Here is a 15,917-nt window from a genome sequence, read left to right on the forward strand (position 1 = left end):
ATGCACTCTTTCTCTGGTAAAACAGTCAATCCCAAAGCCTATAAACTCCGTTGTTTCTTCTATTTGTCTCTAACTCATGCTCCAATCTTTCATCTATGCTTCGGATGTTGTGGATGCAACGGAATATATGATGCATCGTTGCAGCAACATTTAAGATGATCGCGATGAGATCTGCCCGTTCTGCTTCCATGCTGTCTGTGGTCAAACCAAAACAAACTAGTGACAGCAGCTGCGTTTATTCTGCATCATATCCCACCCCTTGCAAGTCCACCCCCCAAAACAAGCCGGAGATTCTACTAAATCTACTGACGCCGATGTACGCATATAAAGCATCAAGTCTGTGTGTCCTCTGCTGAAAAAATGCAGAGGACACAAAAGCTAGTAAACAAAATAACAAAATAGTAAAAGCACCAGGACTATTCTCCTATCCACTGAAAACTCAAGAGTATACTGAAAATAGTATACTAAAGAGGATACAAAAAAAGTTTACACAAAGAGTATCCTGGAAAAAGCAAACTAAAAAGAGTACACTAAAAGAGTATACTAAATGAGAATACTAAAATAGTATATTGAAAACAGTATACTGAAAATAGTATACTTAAAGAGTATACTAAAAGAGTATACTGAAAATAGTATACTAAAAGAGTAAACTGAAAATAGCATGCTAAAAGAGTATACTGGCTGTTTAATGAAATATCTTGTTTGAAACTTCTATATCAGCACAATTACAGATATTGTTAATCTATATACTAACTATATATACTAACTATATATATATATATATATATATATATATGACCCATAACACATAGGCCTATTTACACATATCAAGCATATTACCAGCCAGTGCCTAATAAGCATAGTTGAAAAACAAACCTGACCCACTAATAACGTGGCTGACGGTACCGAGAGATGTCCGGGTAATGAGTTTATCTTCCAACGTGCCCTGTATGCACACTTGTGTTTATTCATTAAAGGGCTTCTCTGAATGTGCTGTCATCAGCCCCTGATTGCACCATGCCAAGACTCGGAGAGTCTTCAACTTAAGTGGAATACATAATTCTTGCCCTCGCTCCCTGGCTTCAGAATGTTTGCATTGAGTTTATTTACTAAACTGGGCTGATTCGGAGGGCAGCGGCCTTTCTCTGCGATTCTCTCCAGCTTTGAAAAATAAAAGATCTAAAGGACGAACTTGACTGCCTTCAGTGCATCAATATGCAAGAAATATGCCAGGAAATATGCCTGAATGTTTAATGTCAGCGCTTCTGAAACCCTTTGTACTCACTCTGTGTCTCTCTCTTGGAGAGCTTTCCACACGGCGCTACCAGTGCTAGAGTGATGGCTTCATTTTTAATGAGGGCTAAGGGCCAACAATGCCCAGAAAGTTAGAAATGTGAATGATCATTAATTTTTGCCATAGTTATTTCCGTGCTTACTTGTACAGTTGGCATATAACATATTACTTTAGACCCTATGGGTATCTGTTGTGTAGCACATGGCTATAGAGTAGCAGTTCGTGAGTGATAGATTGATAGTTCAGCCATCTCTCAGTTGGTGCTCTGTCTCTCGTTTACACAAGATCAGAAATAATAGTTAGCTGATATCTTGATTGTTTCTTTATTTGCATATTCAATGAATTATAGAAACTGTGGAGTAACTTTATCACATTCTCCAACCAAATGATCATGAGATCATGAACAATTATTACAAAGATAAGTCTCTTGATTACTGAGGGATGAAATAAACAAGAACAACAGGGCAATACCAGAATATAAATAACAACAACACAACAAAGTATATGCATGCAAAACAATCCATTTAACAGAATGGACCCGATGACAAAAGGGTTAATGGAAATAAATTGTCAAAAATAGTCATGTTCAATTTATGAACATATTATAATTGTTAAGGTCAACATGGACCAATGTGGACGTGGCCTTGCAAGAAGTCAATCTATATGCCATGTATAATCTCCCCCTTGCTTTGAAAGCCTTATTTCCATATAGAAGAAGCTTTCTTGCAATTGATTATTTTAACCCAGAGAAAAAGAATGCATGCAAGTCAATGCAGTTCTGGTAGCTTATGCACAATTTATTATCCAGAGAGTGAGCGAGAGAGAGAGAGTGAGAGCGAGAGCAAGGGAGAGCGAGCGAGAGCGATAGTGAGAGCGAGCAAGAGAGAGAGTGATACATTGATTCGATACCTGACAAATATGTTAACGGAGAATGTATCAGTGGTACATGGCGCCTTCTTGTAAGATGGAGGTTATACGGTTATAAGCTGATGCCGGGACATTCAGAAGAGGAAGACGAAGAAGAGGAAGAGGGGGAGAAGATGGGCTGCACAAGATCGTTTCCATGGCAACCCACCCCGTTTCCATTGACTGACTCTGCGCTCACGTAGCAAAGACAAATTACCCCAGCCGGAGAGTGTGTGGGGGCGGGGGGGGGCTTCTGTCAGGCTGTTAGCCCCGGGGTCAAATTCATGTTGCTTTATTTTCTCACCATTCCTATTGGTGGTGAGGTGTGTGCGTGTGCATGTGTGAATGCGTGTTTGTGTGCATGTGCGTGCATGTGTGCGTATGAGGCTTTGTGTGCCTGCGAGCGTGCGTGTGCGTGTGAAAACCTTAATTCCTGCCTGTAATGCGTTGTCGGCTGTTGGTTTTAACAGAGAGACATGTGCTTTAGGTTAGCTGGTCTTCAGGGTGGGCGGGCCGCGGGGATACAGACACCACTTTCCTTTACTCGCTTTTCTTTTTTTCTTCCTTTTTCAAGGTTTTATTGTTATGTTTTTTAAATCAAGGTGTGTTTTTAATTAGGGCCTCTTTGGATTTGCGGGCTGTGTGTCAGGACAATGCCGGCACTGTAGCGCTAACTTGTTTTTATTATTTTAAATACTAAAACTATACTTTATTGGCTCACAAAGCGCTGCCCATTGGCTCCCAGCATCCAGGGAAACAAAGACAAACACAGCCCTATTTAAACAGAGGTATTAAACAGTGGGGGGCGGAGACACAGGCTCATCCAGCACACAAGTCGAGACAAAACACACACACAAATAAATTGTTGAAACACTTTGCGTGCATGATTCTTAGTGAGCACACACAAATATAAATGGGAGTAAACAAGAAATAAAATGAAAACCAAAGCAGCCCACAGACATGTCGCACGCACGCATACACACACACAACAGATGAGCATAGAAGCGCACGCACACACACACACACACACACACACACACACACACACACACACACACACACACACACACACACACACACACACACCTACCCCGCTCTCTGGGAAGGTGGTCCATGCCAGCTCTGTGGTCGCCCACCGACTGTCCATTAGGGTTTCTGGAACAGAGGAATGGGAGGGGTTGTCAACATAAACGACAGCCATTATACAACAGCAGCGAACACACCATTGTTAGGGCTCTCTCTGTTTTGAAAAGGTAATATTATTTTCTTCTTCTTCACGACCCCATAACGTCAGCCAGCCCCTCCCCCGGGGGCTGGGTGTAATGGCCATCAGGACACATTAGCCATCAGTAATAATTATAGCCTTCCTTAAACCAAAGGGTGTTTACGGTAGGACACACTTAGCCGCTTCTTAGACGTCAAGAATAACAGAAAAGATTCACACTCAAGAGTCAAGCATTTAAGAAAGAACAAAAGGTTTTTCATCATCGCAATGATGGCTGCTATCTGCACGAGGACTCCAACCGTCACCCTTAACATTTGTTTGGACTAAACTGCTGACATCATTAATGTGAACAAATAAATACAATTCATTTGTATTTATTTGTTTCCCAATCATTTTGTTGCCAATCCAAACACACACGCACACAAACACACATCCAAACACAGAAGCCTTCCTGTCACCTACTTTGCCCAACTGCAGGTGACCCTGATGTGTTCTGATCACCTGGGTGTTAAGGACTCCGTGTGTGTGTGTGTGTGGGGGGACAAATGGCCTCAGAGGCATGAGTCAACGTCCAGGATCAATGGACTTGGGTTGGGAAGCGGCTCAGTTAGAGGTTTTTGGTTTGAATCCGTGCTCATTACAACTTTGCAAAAGCAACTCAACAAGAGGGACCCCCCCCCCACACACACACACACACTCACACCTCTCTGTTTTCCATTGTGTTCTGCAATACACCCTGACGTGTGTAGCCATTGTACCCATTGTGTTGTTAAAGGTGTCACTATCCAAACCATGACATGATCCTTAAGCAAGGGGTGGGTGGAAGTGTGTGTGTGTGTAGTCAGGGGGGGGATACTGTGGAGAGCAATCTGTTTGCATGTGGTTGTGAGCTGTGATTAAACCACCAGGGTTCGTCTCCTTTAAAACCTGTCTGCCACCTTGACAGAGATCTGCTGGGTAAACACCGGGGAGGGGCTCTCCCTGCGACCGCGCTACACTCTTAATGCTCTACCAGAGCGGCAGTTGTTAATCGTTTAAAATGTTGAACCAGGCTTCGTTCTTCTGTTGGGGGGATGGACCAGAGCTTATTGTTTGCTTGTAATTAACTATTGCTTTTATCCAACAGAGGACCCCTGTCCGGGTCCTCTATAAGTGATGCTGCTAGAATTAATTCTCTCATTGAATCCGTCCCTTATCAGCCGTTCAGCTTGTTTAATAAGTGGCTGATAATGCCATACTGATAAACACACATAGCCAGCGTGTTTCATAAACAGTCTGTGCATTGCATGATCGAATGCCAACTGGAACATAAATTGTGTAGCATAGACACGGCGTGACGCCGGAGACACAGGGTGATACCGTATAACAGAGCCTAATGAACAGGTTTGAAAAGTGCTATGAATGAATGATGAAGATAATGATTAGGATTGATATGATAAATAATTACGATAGTAAATATGAAGAATAATGGGGAGAATAATGAATATGAATCGGATACCGTAGAGGCTGTATGAGAGCATAGATGCAGCGTGTTCAACAAGCCCGGTTAGCAGCGAGGCCGATGGGGAAGACAAGCGGGGTCAAACCCCTTAGCTGCTCAAGGGGCCCATAAGCATTCATCTACACCGGACACATCTGGCTATGCCGCAGCACATCGTCACACACACACAAGCTGTCCAGGGGCTGGCGGGTAGTGGGGTCCGGGGGGGTCCTGTTCTTCAAGACCCAACACTGCACTGCTTGTCTAGTGCACCGCCCCCAAAAGCCCCCCGTGGCTCCTAGGAGGGGGGGGGGGGGGGGGGGGGGGGTGTTCGGGTCTGTGGCCCAATTCGCTCGGTGTGAAGATATATTCCATTATCTTAATTACTGCTATTATCATAATCCGGGGGGGGGGGGAAGAGTTTTATGTGTTGCAGAGCTTTACTGTTAAGCCTGGACGCATTCTCTGATCACAGCACACGGGACCGTGGACACGTTGCTACCAGGTGATTTCTGCATTTAATGTTTTCCTTTCCAGCCGCACAAAAGCATGCTATTGTCATCTCACTGGGTCGCTGGAACACAACGGGCTCCCGTTTCTTCACTGCCTCTTACACACATGCGCACATACATGTACACCCCCACACAAATACAAACCCTCTCAGAAAGACACACATATACAAAAACAACCCCAATTTTTATATTCACGAACACAAACACAAATACATATGCATAAAAACCTGTGCTTGCCTCACACACCCAAAATCTGTCTCTACCACACGCTGAAATGCCTGCACATACGCATGCACTTTCTCTATTAGAAACACACACACATATGCACACATACTCATTCTCTTTACCACACACAAATATTTCCTTCATCAAACACACACATATAGAAACATATAGTACTTTAGTATAGTACTCTCTCAATCAATCTCTCACACACACAGATTGACTCTCTCTCTCTCTCTCTCTCTCTCTCTCTCTCTCCTATGGCTGTTTGGCTTCCTTTGCCGTGAGGACCAAATTGTGCCAGTCTCACCCGCTCCTCGTAAAACTTCAGCTGTGGTGAAGCGACCCTCCCCCTCCACCCACCGTAGGGGAGGGTGGTCTTCCACTGGGATCTTGTCCTATGAGCAGTATGCCTCTCCCAGCCTACCCAGTGGCATTTACTTGCATTTGATCGCCAGAGACAGAATGCCATCAAACTTGGTATTCTCAGTGTGCAGTGGAGAGAGAACACACACATCCAAAAAACACCTACACACACAAATACCAAAACACGCGCGCGCCCGCACACACACACACACACACAAAACATGCCCATACAGTGTCATTCACACACACACATAAAAATGAACACAAACTGACACAAACACACACGCAGACACCCACACTTACACGCAAACACATACAAACAGATGCTAATGTTTAATTCACTTTGTGAGCACGGTGCAATAGCTCCGATACGCACATCCAACCAGCGGGTGTATTAAATATTAACCCCCAAACATCGTCTCTGCTGATTGGAGCACGATCAAATAGTTGTCTATAAATAGGAATACAAAATGAACATTTTGGCTAAGACAAACTCAATGAGTTGAGAAAGGAGCAAGGATTAAAGAAAATAAGTTGTGTAATTACGAAGACCACTTGAGGTGAAGTTAAGCATCTTATCTCTGTGTGCAACATTCTTCTCATTATGCTGATTTAGACGCTGGATATGCACATCTCAAACAAGTCAAGCTGACCTCATTCGCCGCTCCTTCAGGGATTTTTATGTTTCACATTTGTGGGGGTGGGGGGCGGTCGACAAATTATCTGTTTGCATGTATGGATGTGTGAGGTGGAGGGGGATGCAACTCTAATATGGGCATGATGACATATCGTGCATCAAAATATCGCCATATAAACATATTACGATGTGCGTCTTTGAGTCTAATAAATGGTTTGTCATCAGGTCATACATCCTTAATAATCATGCCAGTCCTCTCCTCGTGTTGCTTTCCCTTAACAGGAGAGGGCCAGTGCTACCCACAGCACCTCCCCTACAGGAGCATCTCTTCAGATTAACTCTTCACAATATGACCACAATGTGTGTGTCCGTTGGTGTCTCAAAAATGAAAGGCTAGTTTTAGCCTGCATACTATAATGTAAGCTACTATAATCGCAATTATTATATATGTACGAAATCAAACAGTGGCCGCACTCTGTGGACAAACATGCGTATGATTTACGTTTCCCTATCACCAGGGGGAGTGTGCGTGATAATGTGATTCATGTTTATTGTCTGTATGGTTGTGTCCTTAAAGCACACAAACCCTGTGACAAGCGTACTAAAGCTATGTAAGGCTGGGAGTGCAGATTCAGCCGTCCAAGTCTTTTTGGTCAGGATGGCCCCTCTCTGAGATGGCCTCTCACTATGGCCCGCCTTGACGCATTCTTATGCTATTTCAGTTTTAATTGAACACCCCTAGATTTGGACTAAGGATTGTCCCATACATTGGCTGCTGCTGAGATCACTGTGTAACTGAGCATGAATATAAGGTTAATATTCTCATTTTTATTTTGGAGATGTGTATCAATAAAGAAAACGACCGATGCTTTAAGGCCACTCCCGCCTAATTTCGGACCAATCCGAAATTAAAAAAATTCAGATTGGAATCCCTTCTCTGATTGCTTCGCAGAAGCCATCTTGCCTGTCAATCACATCTAGCTCAGCTCCACAGGTGCGTGAATGCATCTCAATAGAGCGTAACAGTGAACGCCCCCTTTTTTAACAGCTCTGGTTCCGGAAGTAAATTTCCCATTCATTTTAACTGTAGACTTTTCGTAGAATCGTTATATAGAGTTTTGAGCCTGGAACCAAGCCAATCGTTTGTCAAGATAGTCGTGACCAGAAAATGTTTGAGACGGGGCAAAAAATAATTTCCTCTACAGCTCTAACCACAACTCTAACTTTCCATTTATATAAATCATGGTTGCTGTGGTAAGCGATCGAGTTCAGTAGCTGCAGAGATGTCTAATAGGAATTGTCTTAGGACGGGCTCTGGTAGCATTAGCAGTCATTCACTTTCGCGGGTGCAGTAAACGTTTCCTGGTAACAGCGAGCTCCACCAATCGAAGACGTTGTGTCACTCTTCAGGATTTATGGGTAGTGTAGTGGTTTCAATGACATCGCTAATAAAACCTGTTTTTCTAAAAAAAAACTAGATGTTGCCCTGATTCACTTGTGGCTTCTACAGTAGAAAATACCATTGATTCACAATATAACGGCAGGTGGTACGTATAATTTGGATGGTTACAACATAAAGGCTTTTAATCAAATTCTCTATAATGAAAATGAGTGGGATTTTTATTTCCGAAACCACAGTACTATATGGCAATTGGCAAGAAACAACGGGAGAGAGGAGTGCTTTTGGGGATGTTGATTTTTAAAACCTTGCTCTCGTCTGCTCTCTTTCCATATCTAATATCCATATCCGTGGGAGTTCAGATAGCAGGTTAACACGTCAAAAGTAAAACTAATCCTTAAAGAAAAATGTGTTTGCCATTGATGACAAAATGATCAGTGTCTGTGTGACCAAGTTACAATAACAAGTATTTTACCAATCTCTTAAGATGTTAAGTTGTTTTGCGTATTTTGTTTTGCGTATTTTCATTCATTCAAGTTTTTTTTACAAAATGTGATATGATAGTTTTATGACACGGCTCTTCTTAATGCTGTAGAATGCTCCATTCACTTGATTGGGCCTTCCCAAAGTTTGGCGGCCAATTATTTTTGCATAATTGACCGTTGTTAAACATAATTGACCACTATCAAGGAAAGTACATTTTTTTGCCTCTGATCACGTCTTTCGTAGCACTCCACGAGTAGTCCGGTAACTTATCAACTTCAGTGTATTCGGTTGCTAATGGTGCTTTTCCACCGGAGGGTACGCGTGGTTGTTTATTGTTAGCTACATTAGCCTCTTTAGCAGACCAGCCCGAAAACAAACACAACTTTACATTGTATTGCACGCACAGCACGACCATGCAATGTATAAATTGGTGACCGGAATAAATTATCAATGTAATCAAGTGTGTAAAAGGATTTAAAATCGACATTAAAATGACCAACGTGGTACAAATACAAAAAAAAAATCTCTTCACGGGCGCAGCCATTTTGTTGAGAGCGTAATCACTGCTCTCGGTCTACAATCAGATTTCCAAAAGATGAAAACAAATAGGGGGCGTGCCTCCGAGAAATGCCGCAAGAAAGCTCGGAGATCTTCGACTTTCGACTCGGAAGTTTGGCGTCCGAGGAACACACCAGGAACACACCATAAGCATCTTGATCTCATAGCAGCCCGACACAATGTAGCCTGCTAAACATCTTAGGAAAAAGAAGAACGTGTACAATGAACAAAGAGCAACAATTTAGGACGTCCAAGAAGTATGGGAAACTTATGCGCGTCATTTTCTTCAATAAACGAAGCTTTCACCGTTGTCCAGAAATACCTCGCGAGTAATGTGTTTGTTTAACAATTATTCGCCAAATGCGAAGTGAATAGTGGGGAATAGCCCCCAATATTAACGGAGCCTGAGGTGAATAATCGTTTTAGTATATACTACACGTGAGCACTGTAAAAATAAACAAGATAACACTTTTTGCTGGACTTTATTTGTTTTTATCAGTGGTTTATTTGTTTTAATTAGCATGACGAGGCGACCATCATGCACGCTCCCCAATATCCCGAGTTTGAGATCTCAATCATGGGATCTTACCCAATTTTCTGAGATAGCGACCAATCAAATTGCGCCATCTTAGGAGGTTCACATGTAGCATATACTAATTGTTATAGACGTCTGAAGAATAAGTCCCGCCTCCGAGGCTCTAGGTTCCATGTTTAAATGTCTATGGAAACTAACATGGGGGTTTTGAATGATCGTACGTGACAAACTCTAGGTGGCGAAGAAGTAAAAGCTGCTCACGTTTTGAACTACACACTTTTTCCATCTAGATTCCACTTGGGTTTTGGATTGTCGGGGCCGTTAAAGTAGTTAACTATTATAAATGCTGGGAGCTAGTTCTGATCTGCGCAGACTTCATACGTCATACTTGTTAGGGAGGCGGGAGTTGCTCGCAACCATTCACAACCTAACGTGATTGTCATTCACGCATCAACGGACAAGCAGCGGTGGTGCCACCTTCTCCGTAGGCGGGCTCTGCTGCTATTTCGGTGAAGACAAACTATGAAACATTGCCGTTGCTACGCAACCTTGGCTGGGAGAGTCGTGAACTCCTAAGTCGGCGCAGATCCACTTTAGCATAATGCTTCTTCATAATAGTTAACTACTTTAACGGCACCGACAATCCCAAGTGGAATCTAGAAGGAAAAAGTGTTTAGTTGAAAACGTGAGCAGCTTTTACTTCTTCGCCACCTAGAGTTTGTTTTGTAAGATCATTCAAAAACCCCATGTTATTTCCCATAGACATTTGACCGAGGGAACCGGAGCCTCGGAGGCGGGACTTATTCTTCAGAGGGCTATTATCCCCCTGTCGCACCGAAGTGCAATTCTGTCGACCAATCAACGGACGGTATGTGTAGCTCGAACTTGCCGGTGTTACACCGAATTCTGCGACCCAATGAAAAGTGTGACCCCAGGGGGCGCTGTTGCACATTTTCGGCAACATGCACGTTTGCATTATAACAAAAACATAAATAAAACATAAGATCTCCCCAGGCCGGTGGGTCTTTCTTTTCTTGATACTACCATTAATTCTAAACAGCGTTTTACACAGTAGCCTATAATAGGAAATGCTCAAAGGTAAATTAGCGTAATTTAACACTGACTAGCTTTTTATAGGTAAAGAAGCAACGGTGAAGGACCGTACTAAACGCCCTATCATTGTATAGGTCAGTAAAATGCGAGATCTTATGTTTTATTTATGTCTTTGTCATCCCTGTCAACACTTCAAACTCGTGCATATTGCAAAAAATATGCAACAGCGCCCCCTGGGGTCACACTTTTCGGTGGGTCGCAGGATTCGGTGTAACACCGGCACCCTCTCAGGCGTCTCAGTACCCCAACGGAGGAGTACTGCGAGACGAGTACGGCACAGTCCGGATCACGCCCACTTTTGGTGGGTGGAAACGCGACCCGTGCCCCACCTTTGCAGACTGAACCGACCCGCACCCTCCGTGGAAATGCGCTGGAGCCGTACCTCACAGAGCGGTGCGGTATGGCTAAGTGCGATTAGGTGCAGTAAGGTTCGCATTTCCACCACCAAAAGTGTGTGGGTCTCGATTTAGCCGCGATTAGCTGTACCTATTTTTCAGTGCTCCTCCGTTGGGGTGCCAAGTGGTCGGAAAGGGTGCCGAAATGTTGGGAGCTACACACGCCGTCTGTTGATTGGTCGACAAAATCGTCACTTCCGTGTGACAGGGGGATAAAAACAACAAACACAGTACCCGCAAGGTATTTCTGGACAACGGCGAAAGCTTTGTTTATTGAAGAAAATGTTGCACAAAAGTTTGCCGTCCTTCTTGGACGTCCTCCATGGTGGCTCTTTGTTTAATGTGTCTCTTTATTCTTTTTCATTGAATTTATAAGCAGGCTACCCTGTGTCCGGCTGCTATGATGTCACCATGTTTACGTAACTGCCACGGCTATCGACCTTCCTGCTTAAACTTCGCCTGCCCATAATGGTACTGTCGGCAGTTACAGCTCGCGTTACTGTGGAAACGCGAGCTGTAACTGAGTCGCACTTACCCGCTCCTAACTGTACTACACCTACTGCACCTAATAGTACCGGTGTGACACCAAATTCTGCAACCCCAGGGGGCGCTGTTGCACATTTTCGGCAAAGTGCATTATAACAAAAACATAAGTAAAACATAAGATCTCCCCCCGCCGGCGGGTCTTTCTTTTCTTGATGCTAACATTAATTCTAAACAGCATTTTACACAGTAGCCTATAATAGGAAATGCTCAAAGGTAAATCAGCGTAATTTAACACTGACTGTAGCTTTTTATGGGTAAAGAAGCAACGGTGAAGGACCGTACTAAACGCCCTATCCATTGTATGGGTCTGTAAAATGCTAATCAAATCAATCAAATGTATTTATTAAGCAACTTTAATAAAAACGTAATTGGTTGGGGGGAGATCTTATATTTTATGTATGTTTTTGTCATGCCTGTCTACGCTTCAAACTCGTGCATATTGCAGAAAATATGCAACAGCTCCCCCTGGGGTCACACTTTTCGGTGGGTCGCAGAATTCGGTGTAACACCGGACCTGACAGCGATCGGTGGAAACGAGCCATTAGCAACGTCAGCTGATCTGAAGCCTATCGGCAAAAAAACATTGCCTACTACCAGGCCACTATGGATGAGTTTCCGATCATTTAATATTTAATATTTTTAATATTTTGTGAAATACGATGATTTTGAGCCTTGGTTAAAGGCTGAGTTGTCACCAGCAGTGAAGAAAAGACAGAGAGGGCAGCCGCATAGAAGAGGGCAGTGAAGCAAAGCGGCACAAAGTGTTGGATGCCAGAGACATTGACAAAATATAAATCAAATAAATTCAAAAAAGACACCGTGTGAAGATATTTTTTTGTTTTGGCAAGTAGCCGTGTAATAAGCGGCATAATGTTTATATGGTCCATATCGGAAAATAAACCCAGCCAGGGCGAACCGGTCTTGACTCGCCGTGGAGGGTCTTCTATTCCCAAATTAAAATCGTGGAGCCAATATCATGTAGCCTACCGTGAGCTCGTCACAACCAAGGCAACTAATGTGGGAGAGTTGAGGCCTCTACAGCTATTATAATGCATAGAAGCAAACTCACTTGGGTTGGATACAAATAGTTTTGGTTCAATGAATACAATGCAGGGTTATAGCTGCTCTTGCAGCTACCTACCTTCAGCATTTCAACCAACAATACCAACGGGTTCATTTTTCTGATGGGAGATTTTCTCTCCAGATAAACAGGAGTAAATTAAACATCACAAACAGTACATTTCCAAGTGTAACATCCACTCTCAACAATAACCCAAACGCGTCAGTGTTGTGTACACAGTCCCTCCACTCGGCAGTGAAATTGAAGCCACATGCCAAGATAGATCACAAGATAGACTTCCGTTCACTATGCATTCAAATTCACTGAGACAATCTGTTGGGCCTGTATTTAGTCCCAAAGGACATACGCCAGTTTACCTCCCAGCCGTGAGTGAATGCGAGTCGTTTGGTGGGAAACGGACTGATGACCGGGGTATGGGCAGACCCGGCGGGACGGGGAGGGCCACGCCATTGATTTAGCTGCTGACAGCAGAATGGATGAGGGCTTCAGCTGGACGCGGTCCAGGGGAGGCAGACTGCACCGACTGGGAGGAGGAAGACATTGGACTGGATACTGAGAAATGTTCGAAAAACGCTATTGAACCACACGTCTAATAGGAGCTGGGGAGATGCTGGTAATGACGTTGGTAATAATGAAAGAAGTAGTTTGCGGTGGTTGTCTGTTTCTGACACTACTAGCACTTGTAGCAAATAGGCCAGGTCCCCAGGGAGATCCGAGGCTCCCGGGCTAAGACCCGGGCCCATAAGTCCTTCGTTGGGAGAATGACCTTTCTATGGAGACACACGTTTTGAACGTGCGCCGTGGCTCCAATGATCGGATATCGACCGATCTGTTCCTCCTGGGCCTGGGGATGCAACCAACCGTCATATTCCGTGATACATTAACCCAATAATTTTTTGTTTGAATTATTTTACCAATCGGCTAGCGTTTTCGTTTTTCGCGAATATTGCACACCATTGACAGTGTCAGTAACGTTAGAGCAGCAGCGATGGATCTTGGGAGCATTTGTCAAATCTCGGACGGCACCCTACGGCGAGAGGAGGGGTGACAACAAAAGGGACAAAAGCAACAGGGCGATCCTACAACGGCAACAGAGAGGTGTCAACAACACACACAAACACACACACACATACACACACACACACACACACACACACACACACCAACAGGCACATGTACCAACAGACACTGTCTCTCTCTCTCACACACACATACACACAGTCAGTCAGACACACACACACACACACACACACCAACAGACACATGTACCAGCACAGACAGTCTCTCTCACACACACACACACACACACAATCCATGTGTGCTTTGATTACAGTCATAGAGCACAAAGCTAATTGACGCTGACCGGAATTGGCAATTTACAAAGAGGGCTCGAATAGCCCCGATGAACCAAATACACCTATATTCAGGCTGTATTTATACGTAAACGAATGGACAATTGCAATTCATTGTTCAAATTGATATTGTTTATAGCGAGAGAACCAATCTGATCAATCATTGACTCTATCGGAGACGTGGTGATATCTTATCTTTACGAGCAGCCTAGAGCCCCTACCCAAGGGCTAGAGAAAAGTAAGACAATGAAAAGAGAAGATGACAACAACGCAGCCTACCTTCGACCGCCAACACCACCGGCAGCACCAGGCTGCACACCCAGAGACAGTAATCCATTGTCATGAAACCAGACCTTCCAACATGGAGAAAGGTGTGCGGACTGGATCCTTCGGACAACGAAGACTCAAACAAGAACTGCCGCAGCCGCCGGCCGTGTTACATCCCCGGGTATCATGTCCTCACTGAGCCGTCTTGTCTCATCACCACGCCATCCTCCAGATCACATCCAAGGATTCAGCACTGCACTTTGCGTTTTTTGTTTTTCGTGTTTCATTCACATGTAGCCTATTCCGTCATTTGAAGGAGCGTGAAGCGATGCACTACAACGCGCCCTCTTCTCTCCCTCTCTGGATCGGCGTCTCTCTCCCTCTCTGGATCGGTGTCTCTCTCCCTCTGTGGATCGGTGTCTCTCTCCCTCTCTTGATCGGTGTCTCTGTGTCGCCAAGTTCCTGAGGCTCGCCCAGTAGAACCGAAAGCCTTGCAGCGACAGATCTCCTTTATCCACTGTGCCAACTACTACACGTAGCTGTTGCTCCTCAAGGAATGTGCGTCGGAATGGCAATCCTGGGACCGGGACCTTAAGAGGGGGTGGGGGGGACTGATGGGCGTGCGCAGTCGGAGGGTGAGGGGGTGGGAGGGAGGCTGCAGACATGTAGCCCGAGGCAGCTGCCAGACCTCCTGGATAGTCTCTGTAACATGTGAAGGTAGCATCCCTCCTGCTGGGAGTGTAGAGGGTTCCGGGTAAAACAGCGGTATGCAGGTACTTGGATTATTGGAGATGAAATAAGCATCGTTTTGGGTTCTTTAACGAACTCCGGTTGCGTGGCTCTGAATGTCAATCCATGAGGCCGTCAGTGGAGGGATGGCGCCCCCTACGGCCACCGAGTCTTTGGAGGGAGAATGATTCCTGTTTGTATGGACGGGTTGGTAGGCGAACGGCAGCACAGCTTAAGAAAATGTTTTTTTCACACAGTTTTTCCACACATATATTATAATATTATTTTGTACAATGGAAATCAATGGGAAGACGGCGGAGCTGTCCACCCATCCTCTGACGCTTCAACTACTTCCGACTAACTAACTTGGTGAATTATTATACCCGTTAACCTTCCTTCAAACATTGAACAAATCAACACATATCACACGTATCTTCAATAATATGACTGTTAAATATTGGGAGTATGTCTTAGGGGACCACCGTTATATGGCTAGAGGCTAGCTGCTTGCAACACATGCCCCCGGTACTCCCGGTAGAAGCTAAATGCTAACAATAATGCTTAAAATTTTCATGCCATGCTACATACCAAAACAATATTCCATATGGAAGCTGAGACTCCAAGGAGTCCAACAGTATATAATCTTCATAATTTTGTGAGCTTATTTCGATTAAGTAGATGTGTCACGGAATAAGGTCAAAAGCACAAATTTTCCAAGATGCTACCACACGAACGCACGCAAGCGCGCACACACTATCAGAACAACTCAGCTATTCTATATTTGTAATCAAATGTAATACATTTTTATCCTTTC

General features: G+C 44.2%; 1 protein-coding gene across 1 annotated transcript in view; it reads right to left on the minus strand.

The window, feature by feature from the left end:
- The window catches only part of ephb3a (eph receptor B3a), a gene marked incomplete at both ends in the record, with an annotated part of 41,055 nt that extends 26,605 nt beyond the window's left edge, over window positions 1-14,450 (minus strand). The window contains 2 exons of the mRNA XM_079750690.1: window positions 3,291-3,355; window positions 14,387-14,450. Of these exons, the coding sequence (XP_079606816.1) occupies window positions 3,291-3,355; window positions 14,387-14,450 (129 nt within the window). The remainder of the gene's footprint in view (window positions 1-3,290; window positions 3,356-14,386) is intronic.
- Window positions 14,451-15,917: the final 1,467 nt, after the last annotated feature.

Source organism: Pollachius pollachius, assembly GCF_949987615.1.
Source record: "Pollachius pollachius genome assembly, chromosome: 14".
NCBI classification, from domain to species: Eukaryota; Metazoa; Chordata; class Actinopteri; order Gadiformes; family Gadidae; genus Pollachius; species Pollachius pollachius.